This window comes from Glycine soja, chromosome 17 (genome assembly GCF_004193775.1).
Source record: "Glycine soja cultivar W05 chromosome 17, ASM419377v2, whole genome shotgun sequence".
Classification (NCBI taxonomy): Eukaryota; Viridiplantae; Streptophyta; class Magnoliopsida; order Fabales; family Fabaceae; genus Glycine; species Glycine soja.
This window is the reverse complement of record NC_041018.1, coordinates 13,080,900-13,100,774: the sequence shown is the minus strand read 5'-3', so window position 1 is coordinate 13,100,774 and position 19,875 is coordinate 13,080,900. Positions and strand designations below refer to the sequence as shown.

At 31.3% G+C, this 19,875-nt stretch overlaps 2 protein-coding genes across 2 annotated transcripts; one reads left to right on the top strand and one right to left on the bottom strand.

Annotated features, from left to right (window-relative positions):
• The first annotated feature begins 9,709 nt into the window (after nt 1–9,709).
• Nucleotides 9,710–16,534, top strand: LOC114394101 (AP-2 complex subunit mu-like). Its single transcript, XM_028355673.1, has 13 exons — nt 9,710–9,934; nt 10,185–10,362; nt 11,632–11,722; nt 12,538–12,632; nt 13,580–13,669; nt 13,740–13,788; nt 13,865–14,003; nt 14,275–14,391; nt 14,644–14,734; nt 14,847–14,989; nt 15,263–15,377; nt 15,993–16,037; nt 16,126–16,534. The coding sequence occupies exons 1-13, from the start codon at nt 9,852–9,854 to the stop codon at nt 16,204–16,206; spliced, it is 1,317 nt and encodes a 438-aa protein (XP_028211474.1). The 5' UTR covers nt 9,710–9,851; the 3' UTR covers nt 16,207–16,534.
• An 892-nt stretch (nt 16,535–17,426) lies between these two features.
• On the bottom strand, nt 17,427–18,610 carry LOC114392849 (late embryogenesis abundant protein 6). The gene is made up of 2 exons (XM_028354085.1): nt 18,471–18,610; nt 17,427–17,973 (listed from the first exon to the last, which is right to left on the bottom strand). Exons 1-2 carry the CDS (start codon nt 18,555–18,557, stop codon nt 17,659–17,661), a joined length of 402 nt encoding a protein of 133 aa, XP_028209886.1. The 5' UTR covers nt 18,558–18,610; the 3' UTR covers nt 17,427–17,658.
• Between the last annotated feature and the right edge of the window lie 1,265 nt (nt 18,611–19,875).

Sequence of the window (19,875 nt, the reverse complement as noted above, 5' to 3'; positions counted from 1 at the left end):
ATATGAAAACGGAGATGAACATTATGTTGCTGTGAAAATTGTTTTATTGAAAAGAGATTAATGGTTGTTGGAGTATAAGTGTGAGGTGAAGTCTTACATCGAATAAAAGTGAAAAAATTAAACACAATATATAAATAAAGAAAAGACCCATAAACATAAACTTTAAGGTTTTATGCTTCAACTCTATTTTTTTTCTTACACCTCGTAAATGTATTTTGTATTTAGATATTTTGGACATTTAACTTACATTTTCTTAACTTAAAACTTTGTTTGAGTTAATTTCATGTCAATTTCACTACCCAATTCGATGTTTGTCTTGTGTTTTTAAATTATTGGGAATTTACTAGCTTTTTAATGTTTAATTATAGGCAAAGAAAAAAATTAAATACTTAAGAAATTACATTAAAGAAACAAGTCAAAAACATCTTTGGAAGTAAATTTTCAAGACGATTATATAAAATTTAAATTTGTTGCTAATGTACACACTATTTTTTTTTAACATAAGTGCATTAACGACCAATACAAAAAATTTTGGAAAAAAAAACATCTAACTTTTTTTCTCAAAATTTAATTTGAAAATATTATTGTACTTTATCATTTAGTTTGAAAAAACTATTTTCTCTCTCCTCTTCCATGCGTTCTATCTTCTTTCTCACATGTCATTTCTCAATTTTCTAACTTTTCTTCTCCTTCTCCATCTCTCTTTCTCTCCTCGCTTATAGGTACTTTTTTTGTTACAGAGGGTTCCCTTTTATTCTACATCACAACAAGGACACCTGAATAAAATCAATTCAACTATTAAGATCACTTTTATCGAATTTTAATGAAATTATATTTCCAAATATTTGAATTTGAAATTTCAGCACTACTCGAGACTACAAATTCAAAGAAGATACTTTCTATCAATTCTTCAACATTCAGTGACAAGTAAAACTAAAATATGAAATTATAATTCTTCTATAATTTGATAAAATAAAATAAGAAAGGAGGTTTCGTGTGTCACCAAAGTCATGTAAATGATAGATGAGCGAGACAGAACGTATGGAAGAGGAGAGAATTTTTTTTTTTTAAATTAAATGGTGAAGTACATTAATATCCCTAAACTAAGTGGTTTTGGTTGTTAATGCACTTATATTAAAAATTTGTAGTGTTAATTGTTAATGTACTCATATTAAAAAAAAGTATATATATATGATAATTGTCTTTTATTCCTATATTTCGTAGAAATTTAGGGGCAATAATATGATACCTATAGGGTTTTGAGCTTTATTTATGTCCATTTTAGTTGAGTTTTTAATAAAAGTTTTGTTTATTAGGATTTTTAGTTTATACCCTTTTTACAATTTATCTTTCGTTATTCTCTTGTGATTGTAGGAACTTTATTAAAGTCTATAGCTTTGGAAGTCTTGTAGAGACATAAAAAGCTTGTTGGGAAGTCTTGAGGAATTGCAAACCCTATGTAAAAATGAATTTGACCCCTACGAGATTTCCTTTTTTCTAATTCAATTTGTTTTTAAACTCTATCTATCTTGTAGCTTTAATTACGGTAGTATTTATCTTGTTTTAAAAAGAAGAGATTTAGCGTAAAAGATATATAGGAGGAGAGAAAAAAGAATGATTTTGTCACATTTTTAGAGAGAAAAGAAAGTGGAGATGTGGTGACAGCTTTGATACTTAAAGGATTTGTCTTTCATTGTCTCTCTATTAGTTGCTTCTTCCCCATGATTATGAGCAACTAATTTCCTCCCTATTGGATTTTAATGTAATTGGTCTTACTTTTATATAATTTTTATATTATTTTATTTCAATTAAAGATTTTTATTGTTCTTCTTTTATGTTTAATGTTTATTTTTTAACTGATTAATTGATTGCATGATTCTAATTATTCATTTGTAATTGGGAAATTTTATTGAATTACGAACTGAAAAAGATAACCAATCATTTTTATGCCTAAGAATAGGACAAATATTAGTGGTCATCACTAAAACCTTTTTTCTTAATGCAAATACCTTTGGTTATACTAATTTAATGGATTGATAATGGAATCAATGAACTTAGATTCTTTAGCTTAAGGGATTAAAGCTTGAATAAGTTTGTGAGTTGATGAAACCAAATCTTAATTGAATAGGAATACATAATGATTGCATGTTTGAATGTTAACTGAAGTTAAACCCTAATGATTTCTCTCATTGAAATTACTTCAATTTTCTATGTTCACCAAATGTTTGACAAAAGTTCTCAACCAATTTTCTCTCACTTTTTGTCTTTTTATTTTTATGCAGTTGCTTTTAATTTCAGTTACTTAATTTCTTAATTCTCAAAATCTATCATTTTAATATTAAGTATGCAATTTATCGCACAAGTCCCTATGAAAACGATACTTTACTTATAATTGTGTTCCTTAAGTGATTTAATACTATTGTCAAAATCTCAATAGTATGTATGTATGCATATACTTTCTTTGATCTTAAATATAAAAAAATAAATAAACTTACACTAATTAATAAAGTGAGCAGAATCATTTTATTGTACTAATCTTATTTAAAAACTAAACTTTTTTCCTAAGCTAATATTTCTTAGAACTTGATGTCAAGGATTGAAGAGTCATTGAAAATAAACCTCAATTAAATGAATCATATTTTTAGTATGATCTTATTAAACAAGGTAGAATTAGTTGATATTTAATTATATTTGAGACCAACACAAAATAATTATTTTTGCTTTTATTCAAGATCAAATGAAGTGTGTATATATTTAATGAGCTACACAAACATTTAGTAGCTTTCAATGAATTTTGACGGATAGTAAGGAATGTGTTGATAACACTCCTCATATATGGATTTTGATTTTGTTTGTTGCAAAGCATTCAAAGTAATTTCAAAAAGAGATACAATATTCATATAATAGTTTATACAATAACATTTTTTTGTGTTTATATCTTTCCATCAAATCATTTATAACATTTGGGTATTCATAAAGCAAAGGAGTAAAGTATCTCCCTCCTTGGCAAGCATGCATGGGCTCTCATGGACGAACCCAACAAGTTATGAGTTCAAATCCTATCCTTGAACTACCTTCATGATGATCATATCTTAAACGTCAACTTAAAAAATGAGAATCCTTACACATAAGATATATTCTGAAAGTCGTTGACTGTCTTCGAGAGGGGTTTAAGTTTTGTGTGGGGCGTGGTGATGTATCCTTCTGGTTTGGTTCTTGGTTTCATGGAAAAAACTATGCGATGAGGTTTTGTTTGTACATATTGTTGATACCTAGTTGAAACTTTGTGATATGTATGTAAATGATTCTTGGAACTGGTCTACTCTTCATACTGTGGTTCCTTTGGAGGTTCAAGAATCGGTTCATAAAATAGTCCTGCATGAGGAGGTTGTTGACACATTCATTTGGGACCCATCCCCTTTAGGTTGCTACTCAATGAAATCTGCTTTTAGGTGGCTTTGTCAAACACTTACCATTCTAAATGCATGTGAAAAAAAGTTGGACTTGGATTTGGAACTTGAGACTACTAGAAAACATAAAAAAAATTTTATGGCTTACCTATAGAGGTAGTCCTTCTACTAGTGTTTTTCGTTGGAGGATACATTTGTCTTCCTCTTCTTTTTGTTGCAGGTGTAATGGAGTGGATTCACACGTTAAGAGGCTGCCGAGGAGCTAAATCTATTTGGCATCAACTTCATATTCTTTCATTTCTTAATCACTTCAATAGAGATGATGTTCTATAGTTGTGCCACAATGCCCTGAGGCGTAATTGTCAACTCTTTGGGACTACATGCTGGGTCATTTGGAAATCCCGTAACCATTATTGTTTCCAAGGCAAGGAATGGACATAGATTTACACTATGAATCAGATCGCAAGCCAATGTCAGCTCATTCAGACTCACTTTAAGGGATCTTCCTCCACAAGAGACCTACATAACATCGCTTTCACCTATTTCTCCTTTCGTCAAGTTGAATACTGATGAAATTTCTTTGGGTAACCTGGGGCCATTAGGTTTTGGAGGTATAGTGCAGGATTCTCGGGGACTTTGTCTCTTCAGGTTCTATGGGCATTGTGATCACACAATGAACATGCATGTTGAGCTCCTTACTATACTTTGCAGGAGTATCATCCACACTTTCCAGAAAGTGAATGCTTGCGTTGATATTCTCACAAAGAAGGTAGCTTCCACTAGCGTGCCATTGGTCATGCTAGAACTTTGCCCCGATGATGTTTTTCGCTGTGTAACTGATGCACTTCATACAAATTTTGTTCGCTTGTAATTTTATTATTTTTTTTCTTCATTAATAAAAAGATAATTTATTTTATCTCAAACTTCTTTTTTTATGTCTTTCTATCTTAGTTTTTTTTTCCCAAATGATAATATTAAGGATTGAACTAAATATTTATGTATCTATCCCAATATTTCACTACTAAGTCGACTCTTATGATTATCTCTCTATTAGTTATGAAATATGTTATAAAATTTGTTATACAAATAATAATATTTTTCCTTAGAAAATAACCATTATGAAAAGCATTTGAAAATTGATGGTTGAAATTTTTATTTAATTAAAATGTAATATATATATATATATATATATATATATATATATATATATATAATTTAACAATTGTTATAGAAATATGTTAAATTAAAATTCAAAATAAATAATAAATAATAACATATAAAAGTGAGGGTACATTAGGGAAATATGGGATCATTAAGGTAAAAATTATTATTCCTGATAAAATATTGAGTCATTTAAAGTATGAAATATGATTTAATATTATGAGACAAAAAATAATACAAATACAAAAATCTGACACTTAATAAAAAGAGTAATGCAGTCACTTAATTTCTAATTGATTATGCTTTTTTTCTTTTTTCCCAACTTTTTTTGGTTTTTGTGTACTTTTTTTCTTTCTTTCCTATGGGTGTTTGTAGGCTGGATCGGGTCGGTTTTGGCTAAATTCAGAACCCAACCCAATCAAATTTTATTGGTTTGGTTAGGTTCAATTTTTATAATTTTTTTTGAAACCCAGCTCAATCCTATCCATTCATGAACGATTTGGTTCGGTTCGGACCAACGGGTTACCCATTTAAATTTGATCTTTTTTTAGAACTGCTATTTTATATCATGATTCATCGAAATATTCAATACAATTAATATAATATTATCAAATGTCTGAAAGTAATAACATTGATTCATTTAATACCATCAACATAATATTGTAAAATAGACTAATACAAATTAAAACAAAATATTCTTCAACGAGATTTACTATAATAATCTTAATCACAATTATTTCCTATAACTAATTTCTTGCAATAAACTTTGTTGTAACCAAATTTGCTATAATCAAATTTGTTGCAATCAGATTTGCTAAAACAAGTGAACAAAATATTATCCATTAATATTATAAACATGATAGAAAAAATAATATAGAAAAAGATGAAACAAATAACAATGTACCTGAAAATAATACCTTAAGAAGTTTCAATACTAGTAGTGTCAACACACTTGCAATTCTAACACTTGGAGTCCCAATATTAATAGTATTTAAAATCAATTCAAACAACTCTAAAAAATTTTAAATAGTTTTGATCGGTTCGATTTTGATCGGTCTATAAATCTAAACTTGTAACCCAATTTGTACGATTTTGATTGGTTCAATTTGATTTTGACCTAAATACATAAATGACCCAATCCAAATTATTCGATTCGATTTGAGTTAATTTGGATTCGCAAGTGACCACCCCTATTTTTTCGCAATTTTTAATTCATAGTCAGCCATCAGCATTTTTGAATTGTCAAATTCATGATTTTTTCCCATACATACAACAAAAAAAACCAACACATACAACTCCCCCCATTATTTACACAAATATACATGTTTACTATTCACAATGTAAATTTAGGTTGGGGGTACCCGAATTTACAATGAGATTTTGAAAAAAAAAATTGGTTTTTTACGTTGAGAATTCGAGTCCCCCAACCCGAATTCTCAATGTGTTTTTCTGTTATTTTTTTTTAATTTTTAAAAAATATTTTTTTAAAATATTTTTAGAAAATATATATAAATAAAGGAAAATAATAAAATTAGAGAAGATTATGATATAATTTTTTAGTCACGATGTATGTATTTTTTAGCTAAATTTATGTGTTATTGACAGTTTTATTTTGTTATATACATTAATTAAAAAATAAAAAAATTAATTAGTAGTATTAAAATAAATTAAAAAACACAGTGAATAAATAATTGACACATAAAATTAAATAGTACAGTGACTGAGATGATAGACGAGAATAATGAAACATACTAAAAATGTAATTGCAATGCAAATATGATGAAACTAATGATAGTCTAAAAACTGTTGTGCAGGGGACATGTTTTCTTCCATTTGGGTTACTGGTTTGCTCAAAATAACTAAATTTTTTATTGGACAGAATCGTTTCCAGTAGTTAGATTCTACTAACACCTTTGGCACGTCTTCGTCGTTTTCCAACTTTGTTATTTCATATTCGATTAATTTTTCTGAATATTTAGCATGGTCTGATTGTCAAAAGAACAATTGTCTGATCACTTGTGATTCGTGAATTTCATAAGGGGGAACCCCTAGAGGTGTAACTTGCTTGATTATATCCTTAAGTTTGTCTATGCTATATCCCGAAGGAATGTTAGATCTTATTGGATTTGTTCTAATGAAGGAGTAATCCAAAAACCTGCCTTGGCTGGTATGTTTCACTTCCTATAGTAATACAACATTGCATCATGAGTAGGAGTAATAGTGGATTGAAGTAGGTTGAGTATACCATTCGGTGTTCTATTGATGATACATAATAATTCTATAGGGCCAACACACGAGTATTGCTTATTGCATATTAACATTGTGTAAACATCATAATCATTTTTCAATTGTAGAGATTGAAAAAAATATTACTAATTTGCATCTATGAATGGTTGTCTGTAGTAATTTTCATCCACTAATTGATCATTGGTTAGCTGAAGGGTGTTGTGCATTATACTCTTAAGTGTCTCAAAAGAACAATCATTAGGAACTCGCATTGGTGTTGGAGTGAGACTTTGAAAATAAACACCAGTTTGGTTGTGAGTGATTAATCCATTTAGAAAATGAAGGCTAATCTCGAGTTAGCAATGGTTTGAGTGGTTGTTTCTCCGAAGAATGCCATAGTATTAAGGTTGAATTTGGTTTGTGAAGGTATGTTGTGTGGAATTGTGTGGTTATATTGAGGGTGTTTGATGTTATTTATAGTTGTATGAACATTTTTTCCCGTTGATGTGTATTGGAATCTCATAAGGTTAAAATTGTGTTCCTGCTAAAGGCTTTTCTGGAATTCAATGTTCATTTTTCCCTGGTTCCTGATACAGCAGATGTTCAATATAATTTTTAGACTAAAAAACATATTGTGAGTTGTCCATTTTATGTTAGTTTTGTTGGTGAAACATTTTTTTAGAGATGTGTACAAATTGCAGAGTGTTGTCAATTACGACTATGATTTTTGCGTGCTACCTGCTGCAGAAGACGTCCATTATAACTTTGAGACTGAAAAAAAGATTCTGAGTTGTCCATTTTATGTCAGTTTTGCTGGTGAAACATTTATTTTTTAGAGACGCGTGCAAATTATAGATTGTTGTAAATTTCGAGTGTGATTTTTCCATGTTACCTGATCTAGTAGACGTCCATTATAACTTTCATACTGAAAAATACATTTTGAATTATCAATTTTATGTCAGTTTTGTTGGTGAAACACTTTTTTTTAAGAGACGCATGCAAATTGCAGAGTGTTGTTAATTTTGACTGTGATTTTTCCCTGGTACCTGATGTAACAGACGTCCATTATAATTTTCACACTAAAAAAGAGATTCTCAGTTGTCCATTTTATGTTAATTTTGTTGATGAAACATATATTTTTTTAGAGACATGTGCAAATTACAAAGTGTTGTAAATTTCGAGTGTGATTTTTCCATGCTACCTAATGCAACAGACGTCCATCATAACTTTTCATACTGAAAAAGAGATATTGAGTTGTCAATTTTATGTCAATTTTGTTGGTGAAACATTTATTTTTTTAAGAGACGTGTGTAAACTGCAGAGTGTTGTCAATTTCGACTGTGATTTTTCCTTGGTACCTGATGCAATAGATGTCCATTATAATTTTCAGACTAAAAAAGAGATTCTGAGTTATCCATTTTATGTCAGTTTTGTAGGTGAAACATTTATTTTTTTGAGAGGCGGATGCAAATTACAGAGTGTTGTCAATTTTAACTAATATGTTACCATGTCAGTTGCTGCAGTGATGTCCATTATCACTTTCATGCTGAAAAAAAGCATATAAGTTGTCCATTTTATGTTAGTTTTGTTGGAGAAACCTTTATTTTTTTTAAGAGTCGTGTGTAAATTGCAAATCATGGGCACTTAAGCATAACATGAACACTTAAGCATTGTTTCAAAGGTCCAAATCATAGTTTTTTTTATTCTCCTAATTTGAGGTCGTTGTCTATGAAACTAGCGCACCATCACATTTGTAAAAGTACTAAGGTCCAAAAGCAACTAACCATTCCTACATTCATCACATTTGTAAGAGTTCGAAAACACCATCACATATCATAAAGCATGACTAGCAAAACAATGGGCCCTCAAGCAGGTATATGGTAATTAGACATGGCAATGGGGAGGGGCGAGAACAAGTATTGCCTTCCTAGTCCCCGACCCCGACTCCACAACATATACCCGTATCCGATCTCAATGGGTTAAAATATGTTACCCCATTCTCGTACTTGTTGGGTATCGGGTATCCCCGTCCCCGATTTAGATTTGTGAAAAGAAAAAAAATTGTAAAAAATTATATTGAAAATTTGATTAAAAAATTATTATTACATATTTATTTTTAACTACTTGTATTTGCAACACATTTGTCTACCAAAATCATAAAAAAAAATAAATTATGTAAAAATTAACAAGTAATTAATAAAATTTTAATAATTTCATCATCGGAATGGATACGAGAATGGGTATGAGACGGATAATGACATCCCCGTTCTCGACCCCGATTAAAAAAGTCGGATAATCCTCAAATCTGTACCCGGTCAACTCGGGTATTCCCTGTCAAAATTGGGACAGGTTTGGGCGAATACCCACGGGTACAGGTTTCATTGTCATACCTAATGATAATTGGGAAGAGTCATACAAAAACGGTGTTCAATCTGGAGGTTAATTGATCATTCAAATAATAGGTGTCTCCATTGTCTCGGAAGTTCAAGTCAAACACATTATTTTTTTTTATTATTAACACATTTCATTTCACATCATTCATAAATTAATAAAACATATTTCAACTGTGCAATTTTTAACTAATGTAAATTTTTAAAATTAATTTACATTGTAATATTTTTAACTATTTTTTTAATATCATGATATTCTCTAATTTTATTAATTTCTTTTATTTATATATATTTCTAAAAAATATTTTTAAAAAATTATTTAAAAGAAAAACAAAAAATACGTTGAGAATTTGGGTTGAACCTGAATTCTCGATGTAAAAAATCAAATTTTTCTTAAATTGCAGTGTAAATTTGGGTTTTCCCAATCTTAATTTACATGTGAATAATAAATATGTATATCTATATAAATAATTAAAGAGTAGTATGTTTTGGTAATTTTTTTTATATATATGGGGAAAAAAACTCAAATTCACCCATTACCTTTTCCCGTGTCCGATCGAATCCAATCCACCAAATCGGCGACGTCGCCTTCCGCTACAGATCCGCGGCGGAACCACCGTATCTGACTATCTCCGATTGATCTTCCGATAAAAGTGGACCGGAAATGCCGGTTGCCGCTTCCGCCATTTACTTTCTCAACCTCCGCGGCGACGTTCTCATCAACCGCCTCTATCGCGACGATGTCGGGTACTCTAGTTTCTTCCACTTTTTTCTCTCTCACAGTGACTGTTTGGATGAACGTTGATAAAATTGATTTTGAAGTGATGTATGTGATTTATGTTTGGATATTTTTATTATAAAAACAAGTTAGGAGTAAAACTAGATGGTAAGCGCGTTTTGATTATAGCTTGTATTGTATGTAGCGATTATAACGTGGTTTGTTATTTGAAAGAATTGACGTGGCTAGACCTAGGGCTAATTGGTGATTTTATTGTAGGGGAAATATGGTGGATGCTTTTAGGACGCATGTTATGCAAACGAAGGAGCTTGGTACTTGCCCTGTGAGGCAGATTGGTGGATGCTCTTTCTTTTACATGAGGATCAGCAATGTCTACATTGTCATTGTTGTTAGCAACAATGCCAATGTCGCTTGCGCTTTCAAGTTTGTTGTTGAGGTACTGTAGCTCACCTTGTTAGGGTGCTGCTTGTGCATGACTTTATTCTATCTAGCTTATAATTAATCCTGTTTTGGTTGTTGTTAATGTTTTGTTAAATGGTTGTTTGGTGTTACCTTCTACTGAATCTACTCTGAGTTAACAAGATGGGAGGAACCTTCTAAATTCTGATAGTTAGCTCAAACTTGATGTATGGACAAAGAGGGTTGTAAGCTACCATGAAATTAGTGGAGGAGCAATGATGAGTGCTGAACCATGCCGGGCTTGACTTGAGATATGTAGAAGTACTAAGGGTCATGTAGATCAATTAGGGTTTAATAGTGTTATTTCTTGGCTTCATCATCTATAGTGGGAGCTTTTTTGGTGCTATCTATGATTTTATTTCTTGAACCACTATATTCTTCATCTTTTAGGCCAACCAGATTTAGCTGAAATATGTCAATTGAAATTTTCACATATAACCGTGGCTTGAGACCCTAAAGTTTTTATATTGTAGGTGCTAGCAGAGTAGTAGTTTGATTCTGGATAAGTTGGTAGTATGACCATAATTATGATAACCTGATTGGCCTTAAAATTCATAGCAGTTGACTAATTGAAATTTTTCTTTTTATAATTGACCTTCATTCTATGTACGCTTCTCTGCAATGCAGAGAAACAATTACCCTAATATTACAATTTATTTAAACAATGCTTTTATTACATTACATCACATCCTATTGTCACATGATGGAATGATTCTCAACTAATAAGAAATGGTGAGCACTAGTTACAGGTGTTAAGGTCAAATATACACACATAGGAATGGAGTATAACATTGATGCAGTATCCTAGTAAAAGTCCTGATATAAATTCTGCCAGTAAGAGGGAGTTAATGGAAAGTTATAAAGTAATTTACGTGTTTGTTAATTAATAGTTGTTTATCTTTGGATTGATCTCAGTAATGTTGTGTTTATTTGGCCAATTGTCCTATTAGTAAGTCTTGGAGACATTATCATGTAATCAGTAGTTAGAGAAGTAACTAAACCCTTTAAAATGTCATTAAGAGAGTCACTTAAAAGTTCAATCTGCGAACAAAATCAGCTCACAAGCCCTATCTCTCAGCTGAGGTTGCCTTTGATCAATTGCCAACATTTGACAAACCAAATTGTCATTAACACCATTTAGATCTTTTTTGAATGGTTTCTCCAAAAGTTTTACTACCTGTCATGATTAAAAAAAGGGTCTTTGTGATTTGTGGTGGTTGATAATTGCACTTTTTTTTACTTCCAGGCTGTTGCATTGTTCCGATCATACTTTGGTGGAGTTTTTGACGAGGATGCAATTCGCAATAATTTTGTACTCATTTATGAGCTCCTAGATGGTATGCAATTTATACAGAAAAACAACTAATTGCCTTCCATGATCTTGCTTTGATATTATCGTCTACTGTGTTATTTTTTAAATTTGAAACTCAAAGCAAGGGTTTTAGTTTCCTTTAATTTTGAAAATTTCAGAAATTATAAGAGTATATCGAAGCAAAACTACATCTGCCCAAATTTCTTTAAGTGAGGAGTTATGCATGTCTACTTTAGTACCTATTCTGAAGAGGGAGAGCTTGAGTATGATTATGCATCTTAGAAATTAGAATATATTTTAATGATATTCTTATCATTGAAATACAAATTAAATTATATAGATAACTACTATAACCAGGCTTTTATCTGGGAGGAATATAAAAATTCCCACATTTGTGTATGGTGACAATCGGCCAAAAATGCAAGCAAACAAAGGAAAGGATACAATGAGTTACTTACTCTCTTGAGGCCTTTGGCAGGCTCTAATTTCATTATGTTGGTCTCAAGTCCCAACAGCTTGACCAAAATGATTGTAATGACTTCAATGAAAATTAGTGTGCTTAAAATAAGCAATAAACTAGGGTTTTTCTTTTGATTTTTTAATTGTAGTGGACATGGGTTTGATTGTGCTTGTGTATGTGCAACTGTAATAATGATCTTGCTTGATAACTATTAGGTGTGTTGCATTGTGAAGGTATTCTATATTATTGAAATGGTAAACAAATATATTTTGCCAAGTCAACGTTTATTTAGTGTTGAAGGCCAGAGTAAATTCTGTGAGAGAGAAAAAAATACTTGTCATTTAAATGGGTGAATGATTATTACCTATTTTGTTTTGCAGAAATTATGGACTTTGGTTACCCACAAAATCTTTCACCAGAGATCTTAAAGCTTTATATCACTCAGGAAGGAGTGCGTTCCCCATTTTCATCCAAGGTTAGCCAGCAAACACTGTTGTTGCTAGTAGCTACCATGAAGTAAGGGCATAGATTGGAACATCATAGGAGAAAACAGGGAGATATTGATATGACCAAAAAAATAAATCTCAGAGAATACCACATAGATGTATGGATGTATGAAAATGCTGGACATCAAATAATATGCAAGACATTTGCTCCATATAATCGATATATGAAAATTCCAGCCAACATTATTGTTGCTACTTGCTAGTGGCTACCATGAAGAAAGGGTACAGATAGGAGAAAACATGGAGATGATGACATGACAAAATAAAGTCTAAAAAACAGTCTCTGTAGGTTGGCTGCTTAACAGCTTAAGTTGATGATCTAGTTGTCAACCTTTGTTGGAGATTTACAAGATTACAAATCTCATTATGGATATAGTCTGTGTTGATACTTGGTACCGTTCTGTCTCTGACACACGTCACCATAAGTGAAATGATTTTTTTATCACGATGTACACCTTTTTGTTTCATGCATATTACTGAAGTTGACATTGCTGCAGACTTTAAATTGTTTTGTAATTGCTTCATAAGGAACAAATAAACTGTTTTGTTTGTGCTAGAAGCTAGCCTTTTTCTTCACTGTTTCTGATTGATAAGGCATGAGTTATACCTATGGACCATGGTCAAGTTTTCTCTTCATTGATGCCATATTATTTTGATCTTTTTTCCTACACCTCTTCTCAACATGAAGTTGTAAATTCAGAGATTATAATTAGAAAAAAATGGTGATGCAAACTTTTTAACTTCTGTCCATAAAGCTGATATCAGTTTCTATTACTGTTCTCTGACTGTGTTGTGCAATGTCTATCGACTCTATCTATCTGTATATATATTTTTTAACTTAATATTTTTACCCTCTGGTGTTGGGTATTCCTTTAAATCCTTTTCTTGACTATATTCTGTGTGCATTGAATAAAAGCCCACAGATAGACCTGTTCCAAATGCAACTTTACAAGTTACTGGTGCTGTTGGTTGGCGGAGAGAAGGGCTTGTGTACAAAAAGAATGAGGTAGTGTCACATCTATTGTTTACAATGATTGCTATGCAGCTAGTGCTGTTATAACATTCACCCTTTACAGGTCTTCCTGGATATTGTGGAAAGTGTAAATCTTCTTATGTCTTCTAAAGGTGGGCTGTGGATTTCATTTTTCTCCATATTAATATTTGCTAGGTTGCCCGCATGCTAACTAGTTTGTGAATTTAGGTAGTGTTCTGCGTTGTGATGTCACTGGGAAGATTCTTATGAAGTGCTTTCTTTCTGGAATGCCTGATTTAAAGTTGGGTCTGAATGACAAGATTGGTCTTGAGAAAGAAGCACAACTTAAGTCCCGTCCTACTAAAAGGTAGCCTTCTGTTGCACTCATTTCCCCTTTTGGCCACCAATGTTTTTTTTTTTTTTCCTTTAAATATTGTCATTTCAAACTTTAGTCTTTATGCTCTTCTGTTATGTTAGCATTGATAATGATTTGTTTTAAATATGGTGTTTGTTTTCTTGTTTTTCCATTTTAGTTCCTATTCCGTATGGTGTACTTGGAGGGCATTTTATCCTGCTGTTTGGTCTCTTTCCCTATTCTAATCACTTTCCCCCCTCTTATCAACAAATGTATGTTGCAGTGGTAAAAGTATCGAGCTTGATGATGTCACTTTCCATCAATGTGTAAATTTGACAAGGTTCAACTCAGAGAAGACTGTTAGTTTTGTACCACCTGATGGTGAATTTGAACTAATGAAGTAGGTTCTTTTCTTTCTAGTCTATCTCTTGCTATCTAATTTCAGAAATCAAAAGCAAATGTTCTCCTTGTTTGCTTTTTGGGTGGGGGTGGAGGTTCAACTGTTTGTTTTTTGTCCTTCAAACTTATCTTGTTTAACCATTGTTTGGTATTACAAAATAACTAGCTATATAGGATTGGGTGGATTCATAATGATGCTTGAATTGTCATTGATTTGTGTTTAATATCAGCTAATATAGTTATATCTGGGCAGGTATCGTATAACTGAGGGAGTTAATCTTCCCTTCAAAGTATTGCCAACCATCAAGGAACTTGGTCGATCCCGGATAGAAGTGAACGTTAAGGTTTGAAATTTTACATGTTGGATATCCATTCTCTTGTTGATATGCCATCCTCCACTTGGCTATCCATTTACATGTTGGATATCCATTTATTTTTTCAGTACATATTTTTCAGGTAAAGAGTGTTTTTGGTGCAAAAATGTTTGCACTTGGGGTTGTAGTCAAGATTCCTGTTCCAAAACAAACAGCAAAAACAAATTTCACAGTTACATCTGGCCGAGCAAAATACAATGCTTCTATTGATTGTTTGGTTTGGAAGTAAGTATCTTCATTGTGATTATTATTTGAACTATGGTATTTCACTTTGTTATTCCATATAGAAAAATTCCAATTATTCTTTGAAGTTATTGGTGGGTATCATTCAATATGTTTTTTTAGGTGAAAAGCCATGGTGTATGTATATATGAATCAATTGTTACGCTCCCCTCTGCACCCCTCACTATTTTCCATTTATACTCTAGTTTTTAGTTTTTCATTATAGTAGATTAGTCATTCTAATATCATTATTGGTTGTTTTTCCTTTATTTCTAGGATTAGAAAATTCCCTGGGCAAACCGAGTCAACCTTAAGTGCAGAAGTTGAACTTATTTCCACAACAACAGAAAAGAAATCTTGGACTAGACCACCAATTCAGATGGAGTTTCAGGTGTGTTATTGGTTTACTAATTCCATGAAAATGGGCAGGTGTCATACTATATCTGCTCTTTACTTCTCAGTGTTTTATGTTGTTATCATCAGTGCTAAATACATACGTAATCTTATGGCTGAAGCTTTAAATTGCAGATCAAGTGTATTATATGTGCATTTATTATTATTATTATTATTATTATTTGGAGTGAAAAGTGGATACAGTAGGAATTGGAACAGAAATTACGTCTGTTCAATCATCAATTTTCTAGCTGTTGCAAAGAAAGTACTTGTTCTGAGTTAGTTGAAGGCAAAAGTGTGTCTGATTCATAAACTAAATAAAAAGTCTGCTTCTGTCCGTCTCTTGGAAGTGAAATTATGACAATTAGAATTTGGACACTGGATTACAATCTTGATCCTTCATCAGATGTTGTCCAACTACGTTCATTTAAAAGCAGATGATCAAATAATAATTTTTTTTTGTTTTAACTTTCCTTTCCCCCTTTTTGGCCAAGCTTGATGGGACGTATTGATCCTTTGCTGTTGGTAAATTTCTGAAGAAATCTATCATATTCACTCGTGGAGCCATCTTTCCAAACTTCCACTTACACTTGTTCTGTATTTCTTGATGCAGGTTCCCATGTTCACAGCATCTGGTTTACGTGTCCGTTTCCTCAAGGTACGTATCCGTCGCAACCTACTGTTCCATTTTCCCCTGTTTTCTTTCATAACTAAGTGATTCTATTTTCTTTATTTACTCTCTTCAGGTGTGGGAGAAGAGTGGGTACAATACCGTTGAGTGGGTTCGTTACATTACAAAAGCAGGATCCTACGAGATTAGGTGCTAGACACAATTGGTATTTTGCTGGGTGGAGATTGAAGCAAAAATCCCAAATAAGGCGCAGTGCAGGCTAGTTATCCAAGTTTCGTATTGTATTAAACATGTAATGAAAGAAGGTTCAGGAGTTACTCAATGTGCTGTCAGTATGATTCTGTATGAAAATCAGTTTTAATATTTTTGTTCCAAAAGGCCAGCCTGTTATTGGATCCTGAAATTGAGTGTTCTCTTGTACACTTTGTATTTTGTTCTTATATTTTTTGTTATATAAAATCGATTTATTGTAATGATAATATTTATTGAGTGATGATTCATTGAATTTTTTTCATGTTGAAATTGATTTTTTGTGTGTTTACGTTTGCAAGGAAATGTACAATGAAAAGTCATTCTTACAGTTCCTCTGTCCAGGTAGAAGTTCTCGCAATTCGTATAGAAATATGAACAGGGCTTAAACTTTAGCTTTAACATGACAATTAAGTTAATTAGTTTTCCTCAAATTCCGTACATTTTAAATTTTATGAAAAAAATCTGCATGTCGAGTTTTTCGTTAACCCTGTCATTTCTTAGTCTAATTCGAGGAATTATAATTTCTTAATAATATTTAAAAATTCAGTTCAGTTCAATAACTCACTCAAGTTAGTTGACAAGGCTGATATACATTTTATCTGGAACACCAACCTTATTAGAAATTGAAACAGGCTGTTGCCTTGTGCCCTTGAATTGGTTTTTTTTTTTTTTGTGTCACTCCCATTAATAAGGAGAGAGGGACCAAAAATTGTTTTTACTTGAATAATACTTAACTTCAGTCATCTTTCTTTTGACTAATCCAATCTTAACTTCAGTAATCTTTCTTTTGAAAAATCCAAAATTCAGTAATCCAAAACTTCAGTAATCTTTTAATTAACTAATCCAAAACTTCAGTAATCTTTCTTTTGAAAAATCCAAAATTCGATGAAAAGTTAAGTAAAATCTAATTAACTAATAAAGTTAAGTAAAATCTAAGTTAAGTAAAATCTAATTAAGTAAAATTTAATTAAAAATTATTTCAGTAAATTAAACTCCGCATAAAATCATAATGATTTAATTATAACTTCATCGTTATTCTGTGATAATGCTAATTTGTGCTTAACTGTTCTATGCTTAACTTTCTTCTATCTACTGCTTTACCTGTACGTGATAATGCTTATGTTCATTGAATATATAAAATTCAAATTTAAGATTAGAGAGAAATGGACCGTCAATGATGATGGCCAATGGGACAAGTACCACCATCTTGGAAGTTTAAAGATTGTTGAATTAATACAAAAGGGGAAACATTTACTGAAATCAAAGCCACTCTCAAATATACATGGAAGGATTCAGACTAAATTGAAACCCTTCTTATTTCATGTCTGCAAAGAGAAACTCCTAGGAGTAATAACACAAGAAGTAGACGTACTACAGCAAAACACAGATAGATCTATTATATATGTTTGTTCCTTGGAGGGTTAGGGTTTCCTCCTAGTGGATAAGATGGATAAGTGGTTCCAGGCATAGGAACTGCCCCAAGTGGCTGGTGCTGGTGCCCTTGCTGGTAGTGAGTCTGAGTTGTTCCTACTAAGGGAGGGTTGTTGTGGCCATGGTGGAGGCCATAATGTGATTGGTTGGCGCTTAGCTTCTCTGCTGCATGCCTTGCTTTAGCTTCATGCAGCTCCATCTTTGCTCCAGCTTCCTTTGCCTTTGCGTGCTCATGGGCTATCACCCTCTCCTCTTCTGTTCTTGCCGTTGCTTTCTCTGCCTACACAAATATCAACCCATATACTTTATTTCTCATGTAACTATTAACATCCACCCTTAGCTTCAAGATGCACGTATAAATTAGATATATTAGCTCTCACAAGCTTTGCACGATCATATAGTCTTCAAATTTAGTAAAATAAGTTTTTTCCCATCATTAAATTTGTGGCTGAAGAGGTTACATATTAGTGTTAGTGTGTAATAATTATGTTATTATATTACCCTCTCCGATAACAAATTATTTTAATTTTAAATATCTCAAATTATTTCACTTTTAAATATAACTTTTATTATCATAAAAATGATCAATTTAACATACATAGGATATAAGTGCATAACCTATTTTTCTGCATTATAAGTAGTATATCAAGATTCTAACTTCATGATGTTGATGCCTACGCCACAAACCCAAATTAATCATTGATTGAGAGATACTACTACTATATAATGGAACAAAATATATGAATGTACAATGGAAAAGCTCGGAAGCTAGCAGACCTTCTCGTCTATTTTGGCTTTATAGATGTCGACTTGTTCCTTGGCAGCACTTGCCATGTTTTTCATCTTCTCCTTTGAGGATTGCATCTTTGTTCTTCTTTTCTTCTTCTCTCTCTTTCTATATCATATATCAAAACGATTTGAACAGAAAACTGGACGTGGTGGAGATTTTATAAGAGAAGGAAGATGCGAGCCAAACCATGCCACGACAAAAAAGAAGAGCATGGCACGCTAGGTACCGTGCACTTGTTCAACATGCAGAGCTTTTCCCATCAACATGTTGCCACGTTCACAGAAAACCAGAGATATAATTAGATTATTATTATTATAACTTATCCGTTACCGTAGCACTAACGAATAAGAATTTTTTAAAACAATTTATGATTTTAATTTAAATACATCAATAATCTTACACAATTATCTTATCAGATTAGTTTTAGTTCTATCACTATTAACTAACTAATGTTCTCATATCTTTTATCTGATTTCAATAGGTACTAGTCACGTGCGTTCTGTTGATAAAAAAGCACAAGACACTAGTTGGTAGTTTTTCTTTTATTTTTTAACAATATTATATATATATATATAGTTTTTTTTTTTTACAATATCACATCATATTTCTTATTTTAAATAATTTAATTAAAATTTTACTCCAGCCAAAAAATTTAGTAAAGTTTCTCTCCACTATATATCTAACTCTTTATATTTATTTTTCTGAATAACTTTATTTTATTACTCATGTTAATTTTAAGTTAATATATTTAAATAATAATAAGTAAATAAATATGATACATTTTAATTAAATAAAATTTAACTTTTAAAATAAAAATAATAAAATATAATGCAAATTAAACTTAAAGAAAAAGAGTTATGCATGATAATATACAAATTTTTAAGTCGTCATCCAATCACAATTCATCATGTATAATAAATTTATTGATTTTTAAAATAATTATCTTAAAGTAATTTAAAAGTTAATTTATAATTAAATAATAATGTAAAACTATTTTACACTGTTCAGCACATGGACTTTAAACTCTTAAACTTAATAATAATACCTTTAAAATACATAAAGAAATACAAATAGCCTATCATTAAAATAAAGTTCAATTTTCATTATTTTTGCGTTCAAAACATTTCTAAATATGTTTCATTAAGTTTGATTGAAGATGACAATGTATTTCATTTTCACGCATGCGTTCTTTTTTCTAAATATCTTTTTCATGCATGGAGACATCATTACTAGAACCATCATATGAATAATCAAAATCGACATCATATTCATCTCATTTTTTCGTCAATCATATTATGTAGTATTATACATGCATCCATTATCTGCTTCAATATATCAATGTTCCAAAATCGTGCTCGGTCACATATAATTGTAAATTATGATTGAAACACT